We start from the raw sequence: 19177 nt of genomic DNA on the forward strand, positions 1-19177 counted from the left end.
TATGGTGCATTCAATGTGGGACATGATTTCTAGAAGTCTTTGTTTCTCCTTTGAGGCCACTCCAACTACCCAACAGCATGAATGGATGTGCATCAAAATTCAGACAGCAGCTGACTTGACTTAACTAAGCTCTAACAGCTGACACCAGCTAAAGTTAGCACTTGTTCCAGCAGACTGCTGCCAAACCAGCATAAGGTCAGCTAACTTTAACTAAGCCTGGTTCAGTGAGACACACTGAAACAGACTTATTGTGCTTGTGGTTTAGGAGTAGCAGGTGAACTCATGGAAACCATTGCTTGGTGAGTGGTCAAGTCAGAGGCTTCGGAATGGATCCAGAGGATCCAATACAAGTGTTTCAGTGAATAAGTTTCATTTTTCTATGCCAACTTTTATTTTCAGTGCCAAAATGTACAGTTCTAGCCCCATATAAAGACTACAAGTCTGAAAATGAAACAAGCCTGGGGGTGCTGAGAAGTGAGCTTACCGGAGCTCTGTAGCCCGCTCTTCATCTCTGTTAATGCTAGTAGATCAAGGCAACATTAGCTACTCCTAGCATAACACACTCTGACTGAACTGTCTGGTTCTGCTGCATCGATTATGCTCCTTTTGTGTTTTCTGGGATGTCCATTGTGACTCCAACAATGTTAAAGAAGTTCAACGCAAAATTACTGCTGACCTAATGCTACTTAGAGCTAATAGTTGACTGTAAACCAAACAAACAAGTATGATGTGATTGTGGATGTTGTCAGGCAGAGGCCTTTACAAACACACACATGCACAAATAATTTACAAAAATAACTGCACACAAATAATCATAAGATACAAAGTGTAGTGTGCAGCCACTTTCAGGTATATGCTTCATGTAGTAGCCTATAAAACCAAAGGGTGAATCATTGCTGTTAGTTGGCTAGCCAAAGCTTCTTCTCACCACATGCACAGAACGTTGGGTTCATGCATCATTCCCTGCGGAAATTTTTACATCCTGTAACAATACCAGATATTTTGGGAAATATGTTTATTGGTTTTATTTAGTTAGATAAGAATATCAATATCACTCTCAAATCTGTGCGTGAACTATGGAGCCCAGAGCAGGGAGTTGATTAGTTTAGCTTAGCATACAGACAACATCTAGAAATCAAAAAGTGTCATTTCTAAAATGTTAAATCATTCCTTTAATTTTGCTGGGTAATTCAATGAAAAACAGCATAAGGCGACAATGGACTTTCATTTCATATAAAGGATTATCATGGTTCAAATGATTAGAACAAAGTTAACAGAGATTAAGTGAATTCTTTGAAATGGTATGTGTGAAGTACGTTAAGTGAGTGAAACTTGTAACTTTTGGTCTGCAACATTCATCGAGGTCACAGCAAGCCAAGAGATTCGAGGTAAAATAGGTGGAAACAGACAGTGGGCTGGAGAAAGTAGGATATGAACCTGTGCTCAGGTTCATTTCAAAATGATAAGAAATTCATCTTTCCATGTTTATCAAATGCGTGCATCCTGGAGGACTGCAGTGGTCCTGAAAATGGGCAGATGAACTATGCTGTTGCTTATGAGTAACAGTCCAGCCACAGATTTGTGAGCATTTGACAACCTGTCAGAATGCTCCCATTATCCAGTTTTGGTTTGCACACTAGTGTTTTAGAAATTCTATTAGCTGGCTGAATTTCCACAAATCTGACATGTAGAAGAGCATCATAAACTTTATTCATTCTAATGTCCAGAGCTAAATATAAAGGCATAAGAAGCTACAAAATGAACATAGAGAGTACAAAAAATATCACGAAACAGCAAAACTTCACCGGAACTGGACACACACATCCTTTTGAGTTAAGACCTACGAAGAAAACAATAAAAAATATCCATTAAGCCTGGAAAACATGTTGGCCTCTTTAAAAGAACTTTAATAAAATAGTAGTGAGACAGCACTAAATTGGGCTTTGTACAAGGATGCATTGAGCAAAAGTCAGACTTGTGCCCACAGAGTTAGGATAATTTCAGTATGTCAACTTACTGTACTGTAATGGTACCTACAAGCCATATATGTAAATGTACACATATGTGCAAACATATATGCCATCTAAATTTGGTTGCAATATCACCGTCTTTAAGGCAATATGTGTCAAGTAATGTAATTTTAAGTTAGGTAATTTTTTAGATATCCTGCCAACACACAGACAGACAAAGAGGGCTGAAAACACAATATTGTGGACAAAGATTACTTTGTATATTTTGTGTCTTTTCTTCCCAGTCATGTGGTGAAGTCTTATTGCAATTTCTGTCTGTATTCTGAAGGCCTTGTTCAAGCTATGGTAAAGCTGATAAACAGTATCAGTCACACAGGGGATTAGTTACACCGAGTGCACCCATCCCACTGCCTCTCTGCTTAATTCCCGCTCCAATCATTTGCATGCTGCAGAGTATTTGAAACTTACTGGACATCTTTGGTATGCGGATGGGGCCACTGCTGGTGCCATGGCCCCCTTCAGTCAGAGCTTTGATCTCAATGAGGTAGTCCTCCCCAGAGGGGATTTGCAGCTCCACACTGGTCTTATTGGTTTCCAGTACAGTCATCCTGCCTTGCCAGTTCTGACGATACAGAACCTGTAGGAGAAGATCCTGGGGTGAACATTTCATTCTTTGGCCACAACAGTCAGAAATGAAACCTTTATAACCTCCTGTCTGATTTCAGTCCACATGTTAAATTAGTGAGCTAAAAACAAATTAAGCAGAAGTGTGCGCAGCCAGATTTTTTGTTTGCCGCGATGACTCCACGTTGAGGAGCACAGGCTTTTCAAAACAAGACCTCACATTACACATTTAGCCATGTCCTTTCTGCAACATAGTGTTTTGCCTTCTTGCCAAACTATTAAACCATTCCTGTCTACATGCTCCCTTACAACAGAGCTCCACAAAAGACTTTCATCATTAAATGTGTGTGTGTGTGTGTGTGTGTGTGTGTGTGTGTGTGTGTGTGTGTGTGTGTGTGTGTGTGTGTGTGTGAGGTTATTATTTGTTGAAAGCATTATGAAATACAGGTTTTTGTTTGTTTTTTTAACATGGGTATGCAAAGTGAATCAAATATGATTCACTGTTGTAATGGTTGGAAGATGCTGAATTCCTTCTGTGCATGATGCATTCATTTTATCACCTGGAACAGATCTTTTAATTTTGAAAGGCCAGACAGGGCCAATCCATAACGTAACACTGGAGTGCTGAGATCTATCTTTCCACTGCAATGAGAAAGCCATTTATTGGGATGACAGCTGCTGAAGCTCTATTTGTTTCCCCAGTTCTGGAGTTTCTGCTATTACTCTGACAAACTCACCTTGTATCCTGTCACCTCAGACTCATTTTCCATTGCCTTGACATGTTCCCAATTTAGAAAAATCTTAGAGTTGGTCAGGTTCCACTCAATATTCCCTGGGGGCTGACTTGGAGCTGCAACATATAGTTATATAGACACAATGTTCACAAATGCATGCATAAGCCAGTACCACCAATAGTATCGTCTAAACTAACTCTTCTGTTTGCCTTGATGTAATCATCTGGTGTTGCAGCAGAAAGCATTTTGTAGTATATGCTCTTCAATCTTCTGGAAGACACTGGAAAAATGTGAAAACACAGCATGAAGTGATAAGTTGACCCTGAAGCAGCACAAAAGTCTTTACTGCATCATACTTCAGTGAACAGCTTCACTGGTTGGTTTTGGTCCATTTTTTGGGAGCACAGCTGAAAAACATATAGATTATAACATGAAAACGTAACTTAGCTTAAGATGACAGCTGTATTGAGGGACTGGCCTCAGTTTTATAATTGCACTGAATATAATTACTACATGTTTTGAAAACTACTACTACTATGACTAAAAGACCAATACTATTGCTAATACTAATATTACTACTACTAATAATAATAATGCTGTTTTTAAATTGATTTAATGCATTTCTGCAAAAAGTGTTCTAGGGCTACAAATGCAGTGATGCAGTCATCAGTTTCAATGAATTCACTTATCTCTTAACACAGTGGTTCCCAACCTGGGGTCCATGCTCACACAATTTTGTCTGCACTGAGGTTGTGAGGTTACCAAAATAATATTTGTGCACATTAAATTTATAAAATCTCAATAACACACCCAATTGGATAATCAAAACTCTGTATTATCGAAATTAAAAAATATTTTTGGTCCACATTGAAATTCATAAAGCTATTCATTACCTCTGACCTTTTGTTTTTGGAAATTTGTAATTAATCACTTTTACTTTTAGTGCGTGTATGCAGGTACGAGTTGGGGCTGGGGGGGCCTGGCTTGTCTTGGACACAGGCAAGGGGGGCTTCAAGGAAAGAAGGTTGGGAACCACTGTCTGAACGTATAAATTTCCAATTTTTTAAGTCCATCTTAAAGCAACACTCAAACAGGTCTTTCTTACTGTGACCTGAAACTGGCTATGAAGAGATCCCATCCTCATTCTTGACCAATCTGACAATTTTAACATATGCTGTGGGGTTCCACAAGGCTCAGTTCTAGGCTCCCTACTGTTCAAGCTATATGTAGAATATATACTGTAGAATATATACAGTTCAATATAGATTGAACAGTCAAGGGCCTAGAACTGAGCCTTGTGAGCATATTATTCTGCCACTTGGCTCCGTCCTACAGAAGCACAACATATCTTACCATTCATATGCTAGTTGTAGATTTCCCTCTCATATGAAAACCTCTGCCCTATAAACGTAATATTTGGCACTGGATGATGCAAAAACTGCTGCCATTAAACAATGACAAACGTGAGGTTCTTGTGGTAGGCGCTAGAGGTCAGAGACAGGAAATCAACTCCAAACTGATCTCACTGTCTCTGAAACCCAGTGAGCAGGTTAGAAATCTGGGTGTCAACTTGGATTCAGAACGCATTCTTCAAAAGCCAAATTGCAAGTATAACTAGGACAGCATTTTATCATCTGAAAATATTTTCAAAGTTAAATCTATCTTGTCTCAGTCAGATGTTGAAAAATTGGTTCATGCATTCATCCCCTCCAGGCTAGATTCCTGTAATGCCCTTTTCGCAGGAGTTCCCAAAAAGACTATGCTACTCTTCAAGCTCATAAATACATCTGTGACCTGCTCACTGCTTGCAAACTCTCCAGAACTGTCAGATAATCAGACACTGGTCTCTTAACTATTCCCATGATCAGAAGTGGATCTGGTGAGGGTACACTGAGTTACAACGGGCCCGCAACTGCTGAATGATATAAGATGTACCAACTGTGTCATGTTTTAAAAGCAAACTTGAGCTTGTCGGTGTCTCTCATATTCATATTTGTTGAGTGTGAAGCACATGGAGCCTACTTTGTATGAAATGTGTTTCATGAAAACATTCGACCTGATTTGATATAAATTCTGTCTTTCCAGACAAACCTGTGAACCTATCCTTCAGTGATTTCTGGTTAGTTAGACATGGTTCTTTTTTTTCTTATGACACACACCTATCACATTAGGAACATTTAGCACAAGAGTGCAAATTTTAGTGAGTCTTCTGCTCATAATATTTTTTTCATTTTTCGTCACTCAGTCATTGTGTTAAAAGAAGTCATATGTAACCTTGCGTTTGCTAAAAAAGCAAGCAGAGAATAGGAAAAGCAGCTGTGATATAGGGATGTCTGAATGTACTAGTGGGAACATTCAGGTGGGAAAAACATTTGAAACTAATTTAATCACACTGTCAATGGTCTTCCTCAAAAAAAAAAAAAACACTTTAAAAGATAGGTTCAGACTTTTAAAAGTCGATCTTAAAACAATAATCTCGTTAGATAAACGCTGGGGAAGTCACTGGCTGCTCGAGTTATTCCTGCTCTCGATTCTGGCAGTGAAGCAATCTTTTTCTAGACCTACAACCTACAGACACCGACCAGGTAAAGGAACAAAGATGACTTAAGTAAAAGGCTGAGCAAACACTAAAAATAAGCACATTTTTGGGTGCTGTGTGTGTGGACTCACGCGGCTTCTTGGTGGTGATGTTGAAAGCAGCGCTGCAGGGTCCGAGTCCAGCACTGTTTTGCGCTCTGACTGAGATCAGATAGACTGTGCTGCCCTTCAAGCCAGAGAGCAGAGCCGTGGTGTTGATAATCCTCACTCTCTCTTCTTCACTCTGCTGAGATCCTTCCTCCCAAAACAGAACCTGGACCAAAGACACAGGGGTTACCATGAACCCGCAGCCATACTGCCTACCTTATCTCTTTCCATTTTGTTTTCAAATCTGTAACGCATGTGGCAGCTGAGTCAAGTCAAACTTAATTTATTTAGCCAATCAATTTTTTTCTGAGAGAATCACAATGTGCTTATAAAGAAGCATATTATAAGAGTGCATCTCAGCTGAAAGTGCCTATATGTACAATTGCACTAGGGCACACACATATGGAGATACAGACATCAAGTTTACTCTTAAAGGAGCCTCATTTCAAGACGTCTGCTTTCACATCATTAAGGTGTAAGCATTGTTGGTTAATCTACATTTAAGTCCTTAATATGCTGAAGCAGTGATCCCATAGGACCTTACTGAAAAGAAGGGAAACAACTCGCTACCATAGCTCTTGAGGCAGTCCAACCCATATTTTTGAACTACCAAGTGATACTGTATCTGACAATCAGCAATACCAAAAGCACTGCTGGGAGTGAGGAGTACAAGGATAAGGAGCTTGTCAGCATCTGTATTCACAGGGAGATCGTTTATGACCCTAACACGAGACAGGAAGACCAGACAGGAAAATGTCAAACAGATGGTTTGAGAGTAGATACTTATTCAACTGGCTGCACAAGGTTTTCAGGGATGTTGCTTGGGAAAGGCAGATTAGCGACAGAGCCTGGAGCTGCTGATAACAGATGCATCTAGGATTGTTTTTTTTTCCACTAGTGATTTAATTATGACAGTTTTACCGGCACTTGGGAAAATACCTGAAATACCCGAGCAGAAGAACAATTTACAGTTTTTTTCCTTCTGCTGGGAATCGAAACACACACTCAAAGAAGGATGAAAGAGAGGCATCTAAGGAGAGCTGCCTTGCTGCATCTTAAGTCTTATGGAGACAGTGGCAGGAAAGTGCTGCATACCACCACTGTTTTAACAACAACAATTAAAAACAATGTTTGTGTATGGGAAGCACATGCGTATATATAAATCCTATTTTCACATAGCTTCACGACTTGTATTGAATCTGGTAGGAAAAAGGTTATGAGGATGAGTCATTAGCCCAAACAGTACAGTATCAAAAGTGCATTTCATCTTCACGCCACTGAGTGAAAAAGCTCTGACATATTTTTTTCAACAAATCGATGATCATTCTAGAATCTGATTTCCGACAAAGGTATTTTGTACATCATTATACCTGGTCTTGCCGAGTCGTAAACGTACAATATTTTAGCTCTGTACATTTTTGAAACCAAATATAGCAATAAGCAAAAAAAAAAAAAAAAATCCTGCACAAAATGATTTATATTTGGTCAAAGAATACTGAACAACTAAGACGTCTGACTCAAAATCCACCCAGATCCTGAATGCAAAACATTGCAATAACAGTGCAGTTCAGACAAGTTTAGGGTTCATAAAAGTATGTATATATTATCCTAGAACCCAATAAAACACATTGTACATATTTAAAACGCCTTATGACAAATACTAATATTTTCTAATCAAAATAAATAGATAATGACATAATAATGTCTAAGAGCAAAGGCAATAAGGACAATATCAGGAGAGCAACATTAACATCCACCAAAGGCAAAAGCTAAGAGAAACACCACAAGTCTAAAAGGAACAACAACAATGTAATGAAACTTAAAAGGCAGGAGGGAGGTATCATACAACAGACAGTCCAATGTGAGGTGAACTAAAGTGCATTTCAATGTCAAAGTCTGCCTCGCCATTACACACTGGTAACAGCACACTGATCCTGGAGAGTGTGTTGTTTTCCTGCCCCATGAAAATCTATTGGAGTGCTTTAAAGTTGGACTTGAGTTCAGGAGGGTAGTTTAGCTCAAACAAAATGGCAGGCACAAATGCAGTTCTCTGCAATCTTGCAACACCATCTTGCCCTTGAGGGCAGCCCTGATGTCTGCTGGTTTTTATAAGCTGCCATCCTGGTCTTTGACTTTTTGTGCACAAACGTGCATGAGCACATTCACTGAACGAACAGTTAACAGCTATGTGCATGGTCCTGTTTTCTAAAGGCTGGTCCTTTTCCCAGGAGGCCGGCCTTTCCATTTCAGAAAAAACATAACATGTTCATCTGAACAACTTTATATCCCTGATGATTAAACATGTTTCAATACACCATCCATCCTTTTTCAGTGGACCTGTAGTAAAAGTGATACTGATACATGTAAAGAGTTCAGAGGTTTGTCTTTTTATCACATTTTCTTATTCTAACAAAAGCTGAACTTGAATCATTTGCTGGTACGCATGCTGACTTTTTTCTGTAAAATTTAGTCTTTTACACAACACTGAGTTGGCACAATTTCATGTAGCCATCAAATGCATTCATTTTCAAGGAGACAGCTGAATCCATTAAAATATAAGTTGGTAATCGTGTTGGGATACCAGCCTAGCCAGCGTTAACATTAGCTGGCTAGTTAGCTATATGCAATAAAATCAGCCACTGATGGTTTTTCAGAGGGTCTAAAAATCAGAACTTTTGTACACTCATGACTTAAATCAAGGACCCCTTGTTTCTATGATTACCTCAAATTCCTAGTGGTTAATATAACACAGTAATCACTTTATGCTGCACATTGCTAGAATGGAAAACTTGTCAGGTGAGGCACCACCAACAAAGGGAGTCAAGATTTTCGGTTACATTTTTGGTTTTGGTAAAATTAAACCATATATTCAATATCTTCTCTCTCGGAGACAGATTGCCCACCAGGCTGGCAAGTGCCCAGGCGCCCTAGACCCGCTGGGCCCTGAATTATTGCATAATCTTGTTGCTGTCTTGTAAAAATCTACTTTGAACAATTTAATTATAATAGTTTGTATTATGCTCTCAAGGTGCATACTCCAAAGTAAAGCTGCAGTTCACATTACCATGTTCAAGTGACACATGGAAAACCCGGGGCCACGTCATGTTTTTCCAACACTTAAAGGCTAACTGTGAAAAATGATGAAGCTGCCGTGGCTAGTCTGCTGTGTTCAACAGACTTGATGGACTTGTGTGGGGCAGGACACCAGCACACTTTTGTCCTGGGGCTCTCACAGGTTAATCAGGTCATGGTCAGGGTTTATAGTGGTGTATAATTCTGATGGTGATGCAGACAGGTTAAGTCTGTTAACACCTGGAGCTGTATTTAGGTCTTGTCCATTCAGTCAGTGAAGGTGAATCAAAGTGCTCCTGCTATTGATGTTAATATAGGTGAAGCAGTGCTATGAATAAAAAAAAAAAAAATTGGGTGAAGGGGAGGAAAAATGAAGGTGTGGTTATGAGTCATTCTCAGTCAGGCACAGTACTTCTCTCAAACCTTTCAAACAGCTGTTCCAATCAAAATGGCATGTGACAAAAATGCCACTGAGGAGAGACAGCAGCTCCAAGAAGGAAAGGTTTGTTGTTGTGGTGGTGCGCAAATCTGCAGTCAGATGTGGATGCTTTTTTTAAGTACATGAGTCTGAAGGTACTTTCCCTCATCTGCTATTATGTAGTATGGTTTATATGTATCAGTCAAGGCTGACGTGTGTGTGTCATCCTCTAACACACAAAGCAGACATGTTAGAGGATGCTAGTGAAATCAAAGGCGCTCCTAGTAATGCCTAATTGTAACCGGATTCTTTATTTGTTCCTTTATTGATAAGAACATTCAGGTTTTATAGTGATAGACTAATCTATGCTAAACAACAGCTATTTTATTTATTTAAAAAAAAAAAAAAAAAAAAAACAACTGACAAGGAGAAGACATCCATTTGATAAAAGTCACTCTTTGTGAGAGGAATCAGTATTGTTGGTCCGATTCTCCAGAAACAATTCATTTGCAGCTGGTTCTAAATAGGGATGTTGTTTTGATTTCCATCACTAACGGCCTTTGATACAACACATTTTGCCAAACCACTGTGTTCTGGAAGAATGTAAGAACAGAACATTATGAACCAACAATGCTCTCCAGTTTCACTGTCTCCTTCCCTCTGGCAGGAGTAAGGGACTGATGTTGAGGGTATCCTCTTCTGGGAAGTTCAGGATCACCTACAGAATGGCTTTATTTCTGGATTTCTCCCAGAGGAATACACATACAAAAGCTTGCCTTCCAGCTATTCTCTGGGACTTACTGTAGCAAATGCAGGTATGCATTTCTTTAGTGTGATCCAATAAGTCACTAAGTAACTTGTAATGAATTGTTCAGAGATGGTATTGCATGTTTAACTGTGAGGAGCAACTGGAACTAGTCCAGCCATGCCATTGGTTTACACCAATTACCTTAACACAGTCACTGACACCCTGGCAGAGGGAGTTCCTTCACTTTATTTTTCATGGAATAACAATAAAAATTACAGTTTGGCCATTCTGTAGCCCATCACCCTTTTAAAAGTGTGTGGATATAACATTAGATCCACTGCAGTCTTCTTTAACATAGATGTCCTCATTCTAATAGCTCAGTCCAGGGAGTGGCTCATGTTCACACAGTTCACAGTTTAGCTGAGGCATTACTTGATGCCCTTACAGTTTGCATTTAAGTAGAAGAAAATAAGTTCTGAGGCTAATGAGTATGGCACTCTCACTGCTGTCATCAGTGATGTTTTCATCCACAGCAGGCAGCTGTTTTCAACAACACTTTTCTCAGACAATATTAGCAGGTAGCTGGTGAACACTGTGGAGCATTTAGCAACTAAACATTCAGATGTTTCCCTCAGGAGTTGGTAGAGACCAAATACAGAGTTGAAAGGATAATGGATATTGCACAGATGATGTTGGTGTGTAACTGCTGGATGTGGAAATACACAGTGGTCAGCAGAGGTCTTTCCACCAAGAGCGACTTCAGGATGTGTGGGGAAACTGCCCTTGTGGGAAAACTATCTATGATACAGATGTGGTGATGAAAATAGATTGCGGTAACTTGCACAGTTGGACTTACTGTAAATAGGGAAATCAGTCCTCATGTTCAACTGCATTACATTACGCTATTATAATGTATAAAATGTTTAACAAAGGGCCCGTTGTTTTGCAACAACGTGCATACCAAACATTAGCAATGACCTAAAAGCTTCTCAGCCGAGGTCAGGCCACCTGGGTATACTCTACCAGGTAAGATATCTGGGGTTTAGGAGAGAATGTTATTTTTATCAAGGTCTTCCACAGCCAAATCCCAGGAGAGTTTGTTGTAGAGGATAGTGATGTATGATGTTCAAACTTTCTTTTTATAATTTATTTCTTTTTGAATAGCAGCTCCCAGACAGCCTTGGTATTGAGCCTGTGAAAATCTGCCTCTCCAACACACACAGTATTTTAATGTCAAAACATTTCCATGTTGTTCCGATCTGCGGTCATATCGAAATGAATGCCATCTTATTGTTCTGTCAGTCATTCAGGGATTAATGTCTACTCCTTGTTTGAATATTCCTTGTAGCGCTATTACTTCAAGTTTTCTTTTTCATACCTCATATATGATCTTCTCACCGCCGGACCCAGGGGGAATCGGCTCCCAGTACACCTCAATCTCAGAGGCTGACACAGCGCGGGCCCATACTCTTGATGGTGCCTCAGCGGGCTCTAAATATGACAGATCATGAATTATGCATGTTCGCAATTAAGAATGAAAGCATAGGTTTTCAAATTAACATTATCAAACTCATTTCTCACCTTCTTCTGCAGAGAACACCCTGACGACACGGCTGAATCGCCCTTCTCCCATGCTGTTGTAGACTCCCACTTTGACTTCAAACTGGGACAGAGGTGCGATGCTGTCATTTCTGTAAATATATCTCGAAGCATCAGGTGATGCCAGCACTGTCTGGATCCAGGTGCTGCTGCCAAGTGGGCGGAAAGCCACGACATAGCCAAAGTCCTCTCCGCTCTGCTGTTCCTCTGGCACTGACTGAGATAGGGACAGAAAAGTTACGCCTGTGATCCAAACAACTGTGAGCAGAAATCTAATTAGGGAGTTGCAACAAAGGATAGTAGAAATAATGTTTTATGTCGAACAAACTATTGAGCAAATGCAGCAACTTTCTGCGCTGTGAACCCAAAAGATGTGTGTGCCAACTAATCCTAGATTTACACATGCATTTACACACTTGCACTAGCTCTGTATCTCCATTTTGATTTATACAATAGGGGAGTCAGCAGGCAGCAAATCAGAAAAGCTCGCCTTTAATTAAAAGCCATTCCACTGAAGCTAGTCCACTGCAGACACAGTAACTCTGTCAGAGGTCCATTCTCATCAAAAGAATCAAAGAATGCTCTGTCACAATGAATGCCCAATCAAAAATGCCCATGATCCCCTTACCTCCCACATGATGACAAGTTCTCCTCGAGCTCCTCCACCGCCACTCACATTAACTGGCGCAACCTTGGGAACTAAACAAGCAAGGAAACTTATCATCCCTTGGTTTGGACTGTTATGTCCAAGGCAGGTACAGAGGATTCTATTAAACCAGACAGCTTTGAATCAGGTGATCACAGTCGCTCTGGAGAGCTTCTTATGTACACAAAATGGGTTCACACAGCCGAGGATTTAGGTTTTTGTTGACAGTGGCATTACAACTCATGTTCGGTGCCGTTATTAACTGAGCACCGTATGTCAGCCCCATGTGTGAAGCGCAACGGGAAACCTGTTCCCCTGTGATTCATCCAGCAGGATGGAATTACTCAGCTAAGCTGCTCTAAATAGATACTTTCATGTCTTTGCCTCATGGCATTTGCAGATAGGTCATATATTCTTTTTATGCAACGATTAATTAATCATGGCACAAGTTAAAGAGTGCTGGCACACACACGCTTAGTGTGGATAAATGTTTAAAAGTGCATTTCAATTTCCACTTATTTTGCATGTGATTGAGTAATCAAAGTATTGGCATGAAAGCGAACAAGAGATTTGAAATGAGTAACATCACAGGGAAGAAAAGCTCTGAAGGAAACACTTAAATTACATTTTCCAAGTGGGACTGATTAATTTGTTATGAGGAGAAACAACAAATTGAGAGGATACCTGCTGCTTTGGTTCGAATCTGTTTTGATGGCGTGCTGGGTTCTCCAACACCAACACTGTTGATTGCCACCACCCTGAATTCATAATCCACCCAGGGGTTCAAATCCTTCACTGTTGCATGCATCATCTGTCCAGGCACAGAATCAGGAACTAGGATTAAAGAATTTAGAATTGAGATGTGTTTTGTTTTTTGAGGTTTTACCAGGGCACATTTCACATTTTGTTGTCAGCAAATACAAACACATTTCAAAACCACTGAAGTACATCAAAATGAAATGGTGACATTTGCAAATCGTTTAATATTATTTAAATTACAACACATTCCTGGTGTAAACGGTCCACCAGCTATACACATTCTGTAATTATTGTGACTATTACACAGCGATAGCCACAATATCTCAATATAATTTCACATATATGTGCAAATAATAAACAGAAGTAATAAGCTGTGTGTAGCTCGGTAATAAAGTGATATTACCGAGCTAAACTTACACCTCTAATCGTATAATTGTTATGTTTTAAATGAATATCTTTCAGATAAAACAATTGACTTAAATAAACTAGGGCTGAAGTTACAGAAGGTCACTTAATCAGCCTTCAATTATTATTTCTGCCAAATACTCTGGTCAGTATTATGGAATAATAAAAATCTGAAGAGAAGACTGATTTGACTTTATATCACCAGGTGAGGTGAATCTGAAGAAAGGACATAAAGGTAGTTTTAATATGCTGGAATACAGGCTTCTAATGCCATTTCACCCTTTATCAACAGAGAACAAAGATACATATCTTTCTAATACTTTGTCCATTCCGTTTTACATGCATGAGGACAGGCTTAATATTACACATGCCTTTTACAATAACAACAGCACCACAAGCAACAAGTCTAAATTGAAAAGCCTCTCAAAAACTGAATATTATAAGACTCACAATGGTAGGATTTATTGTAAGGCTGTTGTAGGTTGTATTGGTTACTTTGAATGATGTCTGTAATTCAGTCCTTGTTTTAAGTCTTGTATGACTGTCTGGTATTGTATTATTTCTGCCCTGGACTGCTGTTCCTAACTGTTGCAGTTCAATGGAGAGCCTAATAGACATTGGCACAAGTTTAAATACAACTTTTTTTTTTTTTTTTTTTTGGATCATTTTTAATTTAGTTTATTTTCAAAGCTTTGGTCATGGCATCACACATTTCTTCCACCCTGTGCACGTACTGTAGCGCTTGATGGCTATATTTGCCACGTCACCAACTGATAAGTACCATGAAATTACTGTACTGGAATGCCCACAATATGTTGTCTGAATATTAGAAACACTGTTTCCTGAACATAGTTTGTTCACCGCAGAGCACTGACTAGCAGATTTTTCAATGTCCCACTTTGTACACACAGTATGTGGGTCGCAATTTTTAAGAAACACCTAATATTTTATTTTGAAGGGGCACTTCACTGATTTTACACAAACCTGTTTACTTGTCATAGGGACTACTGCTACTACTACTAATGTCCTGTCAGGGCAAGAACTTTGCAAGATGCGGGCATTTACAGTAAAAGGTGGGGAGGGCCTAACAAATGACACTTTTTGGTTGCATTATGGGAAATGTAGGATCCAGTGTTTTGGGAGCTGGACCCATGCTAGTTAGTAAAAATCAGGAAATCTCAGCCCTTGCTACATCATTTTTATTCTTTTTTAATGACAATGCGATGATAAAGCACTGGAATGCTCCTTTAAGGGATCTTTGTGATCCAAATGTTTATGATATGTTATGTGCCTACATATAAAATGAATATCACTTAATGCTGTGAAACTGTGAGTGAAATATCAGGGCTGGCCTCAAAAATCCAGTATGGCTTAGTTTGAACAGACTGCTCACTAAATAAATGTTCATGCTATGAAATATTTTCAGCTTTTCTCTGTTACAAGCAATGCATCCAAAAAAGAGAGCAAGGTCTCATAAATGACATAAATGAATGAGAATAAGTGTTTGATGATGGTGCAGCTGTTACCTGTTCTCACAGTCTGCCAGCCTATAGTGAAGGGGGTCCTGGCCTGCACCATGTACATGGTAACAGGGCTGTGGTTGTCAGGCCCAGAGCCCCAGGACAGCTGCACAGTGGTGTCAGTAATGTCAGTCACCACCAGGCCTTCTGGGGCACCAGGAGGTCCTGCGACACCAGGAAACAAGAACAGACACCTGCATTATCCACGCTGCACAACAGCAGCCGAAACAAATGAAATCACTTCAGGTTGGTATGGTTGACTCAGAGCCCACCACAGGTGCTAAGTCATTCATAACGCAGCTAACAACCTCAATTTTTTGATACGGACATTATGATACATTATCACTTGTATGATCATGAAAGTTCTATGATGTTTAACTATGAAAAGAAAATCAACTTGAATAATGAAGTATTGTCAAGTGAGAGAAACATTTAGAAATTTGACCTATTTTACTCCTGGAAGAAATATCCATTAGGATAAAGCTCCAGGGCCTGGTTGTCCAAACTAACTAACCAAGACGAGAGAAATCATTATTTTACAATAACTTGAGAGAGCATTCCTGACCAGGGATTTGGAAAAACAAGGCCAGATTTTCAATTGGGATCTCATTGAAATTAGAGGAAGCAGCAACGTGAGATCAAACAAACAGGCTGGGATTCAGATAACTGACGTGAGATTTCCTGCTAAACCCACAAATCTGCAAAAGTAGCACTGAGACCTCAGCGGGACTACCGGCTGCTGGAAGAAGATCACTGGGTATCAACAACGTTTGGTTTCAGATTATGCATACAGAAACGTGCAATGTAAAAGCTGCACCGTCTGACTTTGGCTGCAGACTCTGGATGCCACGCTTTGCCAATCTGAACATTTCAGACAACAGGATTATTTTCCTACTCGGTGAGGCCGGCCTGGACTTTCCTCTCCATTTGGTTATTTGGTTTTCCATCGTGGGTGACTGGCTGTGAAAGGGATCAGGCCAAGAGTGTGACTGGCCAGGAATACAATAATTAATCATCTCCCCCCTCCGATGTGTATTCCATGACCTTTTTGGAACATACTGTGCTGCTCTGCACCTTTAGAAACATGAAAGTACATGGAGGTTGTCTCAGCATACACATCCTCCCATTTTCAGGACTTTGTGATTGTAACTCGAAATATCAATCGGTCAATCAAAATATTGTGTCAGCCATTAATCCCTAACTTTAAATTGTATAGATGGTATAGATATAATTTAATATAATAGATATAGATGGAAAGACCGAGGTCATCTGTGTCCTCAATGAGAGCTAGGGCTGTTTTTGATATGTAAATGGAAAAATGGCTGTGACTTTTTATTAGAAATTCTTACTACAAATTAAATGCCAGAAAAACATTGATTGGTTGATTGGTAATGATCAATTTCAAACTACAATGTTGCTGTATATTTTAAAAGTGCAACAGGCTGTGCCTTGCACTCTTGTGTGGGGCCCGAGCTCTAAACTTGACCATTACTTTCTTATTTACTTTCACACATAATGGAAAAAAAACAATGTTCAAATCCACACCATAGATGACAATAAAGTCATTGGCATTTATTATAGTGTAGCACTATTAGAAATATAAGTACATAAGTAAGCAAGTCTCCAGTCAAGTGCAATTATCCTGTGACAGAAGAAGAAGGTGCAACAAGATGACATGATTAAAAGAGGTCCAGTGAAAGCTCAAACAGTCGAAAACATGATGCAAATATGGCTCTTTACAAATGAAAGAACTTTTGATGTATCAAAAGTCTCATGGGACCCTTGAATTAAATCAAGTTATTTAAGATACTTAGGTTTCAACATAATATATGGTAGTCAGAAATAGAGCTCATGGGTTAAAAACAGAATAACTCTTTACTTTGAAAACTAGTCTTGTAACTTTATATACTAACATATAAGCTGTTTTTCGCTGAATCTCTCTTATCTAAACAATGACAAGCACTGGAAGAAAAGAGGGAGAGGCATACCTCTGACAATTAAGTCTGCTGCTGCTGAAACAGTGTCAACTTCAGTGTGCACCATACACACATACTTCCCAGAATGCTTTAGCTGAATGTTCCTCACCATCAGGTCACCGGCAAATCCCTGATGACAAAGACACGTTGGTATAAAAAGTCTTTGAGAGGGAGGAAAACAGCAAAAGTCGAAACTCAAAGTGAAAAACAGAAGTATGGAAAATCCTCAGAACACATTAAATTTCTTTCTCAGTAATATGCTCTAAATCCTCCATAAAAGAATCTTGGAGGAATTCACCACAGGACTACTTGCAAAAAAATGAAAATGACAGTCTAGCAAAACAAATTAATTCAGTTTTCCATTGTAAGGAGGGCAACAGAAAAACGACTTGCTTTGAAACAGCTTTCTTTTCTTTGAATCAGTGTTTGTTGTGTTCAGCCTGTGCTCTACCCTTTCAGCTCAGATGAATGGCTCTAGTGGAAATTTTCAAAGCTGCTTTCTGCACTTAACTGTCATGTGCGCGCGCGCGCACACACACACACACACACACACACACACACACACACACACACATATAATTTTCAAAAGTTTTTCTCAGGAAAATGCAGCAATTCAGAAATCACTCGCTCTGAGTAAAAAGTGAAGGCGAGTTACTAAACAGCTGTTGTGATGTTCAGTGTGGAAATGTCAGAGCTGAGCGGCGACTTCACTGAGCCTGGCATGCTCAAGAGGGAGCGTGAGGCTGATTACAAAAATTTAGGCTCCTTTGTTCAGGAGGAAAGTGGTTGATTTGCTCATACACTGAAATCACCTCTGGGCTGAGAAATATCATCCCTGTTCGCCTCTCAGACACAACACACTAACATCTGCTGCATGTCTGAATTACATGTACATAGTTTCTCACGCAGGCTTCAAGCCACTCACCAGTGCACCTTTTCCCACACACATAAATTGCTATTTATTAAAGAACAATATGTGGTGAGAATGTGCCACCTCACACATACTTCAGACCAGGCATACACACAGCTTTCATGAGACAGCTGTGGGTGAAATGATAAGCTGGACATAGAATATAAGGTGAGAGATGGATTAAAACCCTGTTTCGGTCCTTTGCCAGTTTCAATGATTTAATCATTTTGTTTGAAGTCGACAGAGTGCTCTTTAAATTAATTAGACTCAATTTTAAAATATTTATGAGATATTAATTTTATTATTCTCCTTATTTACACTGGAGCCATTACTTCCCTGTAAATCATCTCCTCATATGATCCTAAAAAAACAAAAACATATTGAAGCCTGTTTCAATATGGTTTATAAATACACATGATGAATATGGGTGCTATAAATAGCACTAGTCATGCATAACGACAGCTGTTGGAAAACCAATAGGTTAAATTGAACTTTTTTTGGTTATATTGCACATTTGCCATTTTTCTAATTGGCAGGTCTGATGAGTGATGGAGCAGGCATCAGCATCAATATGCAAACAGATGTTTAAAGGCATTTCTGCATCCATTTATGTCTGACTGTGGGAGTGGAAATGAAGCTTGTGCATGTGCACCCATTTCCACAACATGCACATTTCTGTGTTTGTGGGTACACATAGTTATGGTTGTAAAACTAAAGAAGAATTTATGCATTTACAGGAGCTGCATCCTGTTTGACTGTTCCTTAGGTGCAGTGATTTTCCAGTGTGTCATGACATGCTGCTATGGGTAAACTCCCAATCATATATGTTAAGTTGCTGCACCTATGTGGGCTTCTAATGTACACTGAAAACAGTAAGTTGGGGTCTTTTGACTGATGTAACTTCCCCTAAAAACATTAATCGTCATGACTTTTAGTGCTGATCAGACAAAAAGGTTTTGAGAAAAGCGTCCAAAAGTTTGGAGAATGCCAGATGAGCTGTTTCTCTCTGCTTTCAGTCTTCATGCTAAGCTACGCTAATTGCCTCCTAATCACCCTCACCCCAAATGCAATACACAGACACGAGAGTGGTCTTAATCTTCTCATCAAACTC

General features: G+C 39.5%; 1 protein-coding gene across 1 annotated transcript in view; it reads right to left on the reverse strand.

Annotated features, from left to right (window-relative positions):
- Positions 1-1638: 1638 nt before the first annotated feature.
- LOC139329054 (contactin-4) overlaps positions 1639-19177 on the reverse strand; it is a 38046-nt gene continuing 20507 nt past the window's right edge. The window contains exons 13-22 of the mRNA XM_070959180.1: positions 17169-17286; positions 15187-15345; positions 13181-13330; positions 12479-12549; positions 11833-12067; positions 11630-11742; positions 5999-6179; positions 3332-3444; positions 2439-2607; positions 1639-1840 (exon numbers count right to left, since the gene is read on the reverse strand). Coding sequence (XP_070815281.1) covers positions 1752-1840; positions 2439-2607; positions 3332-3444; positions 5999-6179; positions 11630-11742; positions 11833-12067; positions 12479-12549; positions 13181-13330; positions 15187-15345; positions 17169-17286 — 1398 coding nt within the window. The 3' untranslated portion in view covers positions 1639-1751. The remainder of the gene's footprint in view (positions 1841-2438; positions 2608-3331; positions 3445-5998; positions 6180-11629; positions 11743-11832; positions 12068-12478; positions 12550-13180; positions 13331-15186; positions 15346-17168; positions 17287-19177) is intronic.

Source organism: Chaetodon trifascialis, chromosome 3 (assembly GCF_039877785.1).
Source record: "Chaetodon trifascialis isolate fChaTrf1 chromosome 3, fChaTrf1.hap1, whole genome shotgun sequence".
Classification (NCBI taxonomy): Eukaryota; Metazoa; Chordata; class Actinopteri; order Chaetodontiformes; family Chaetodontidae; genus Chaetodon; species Chaetodon trifascialis.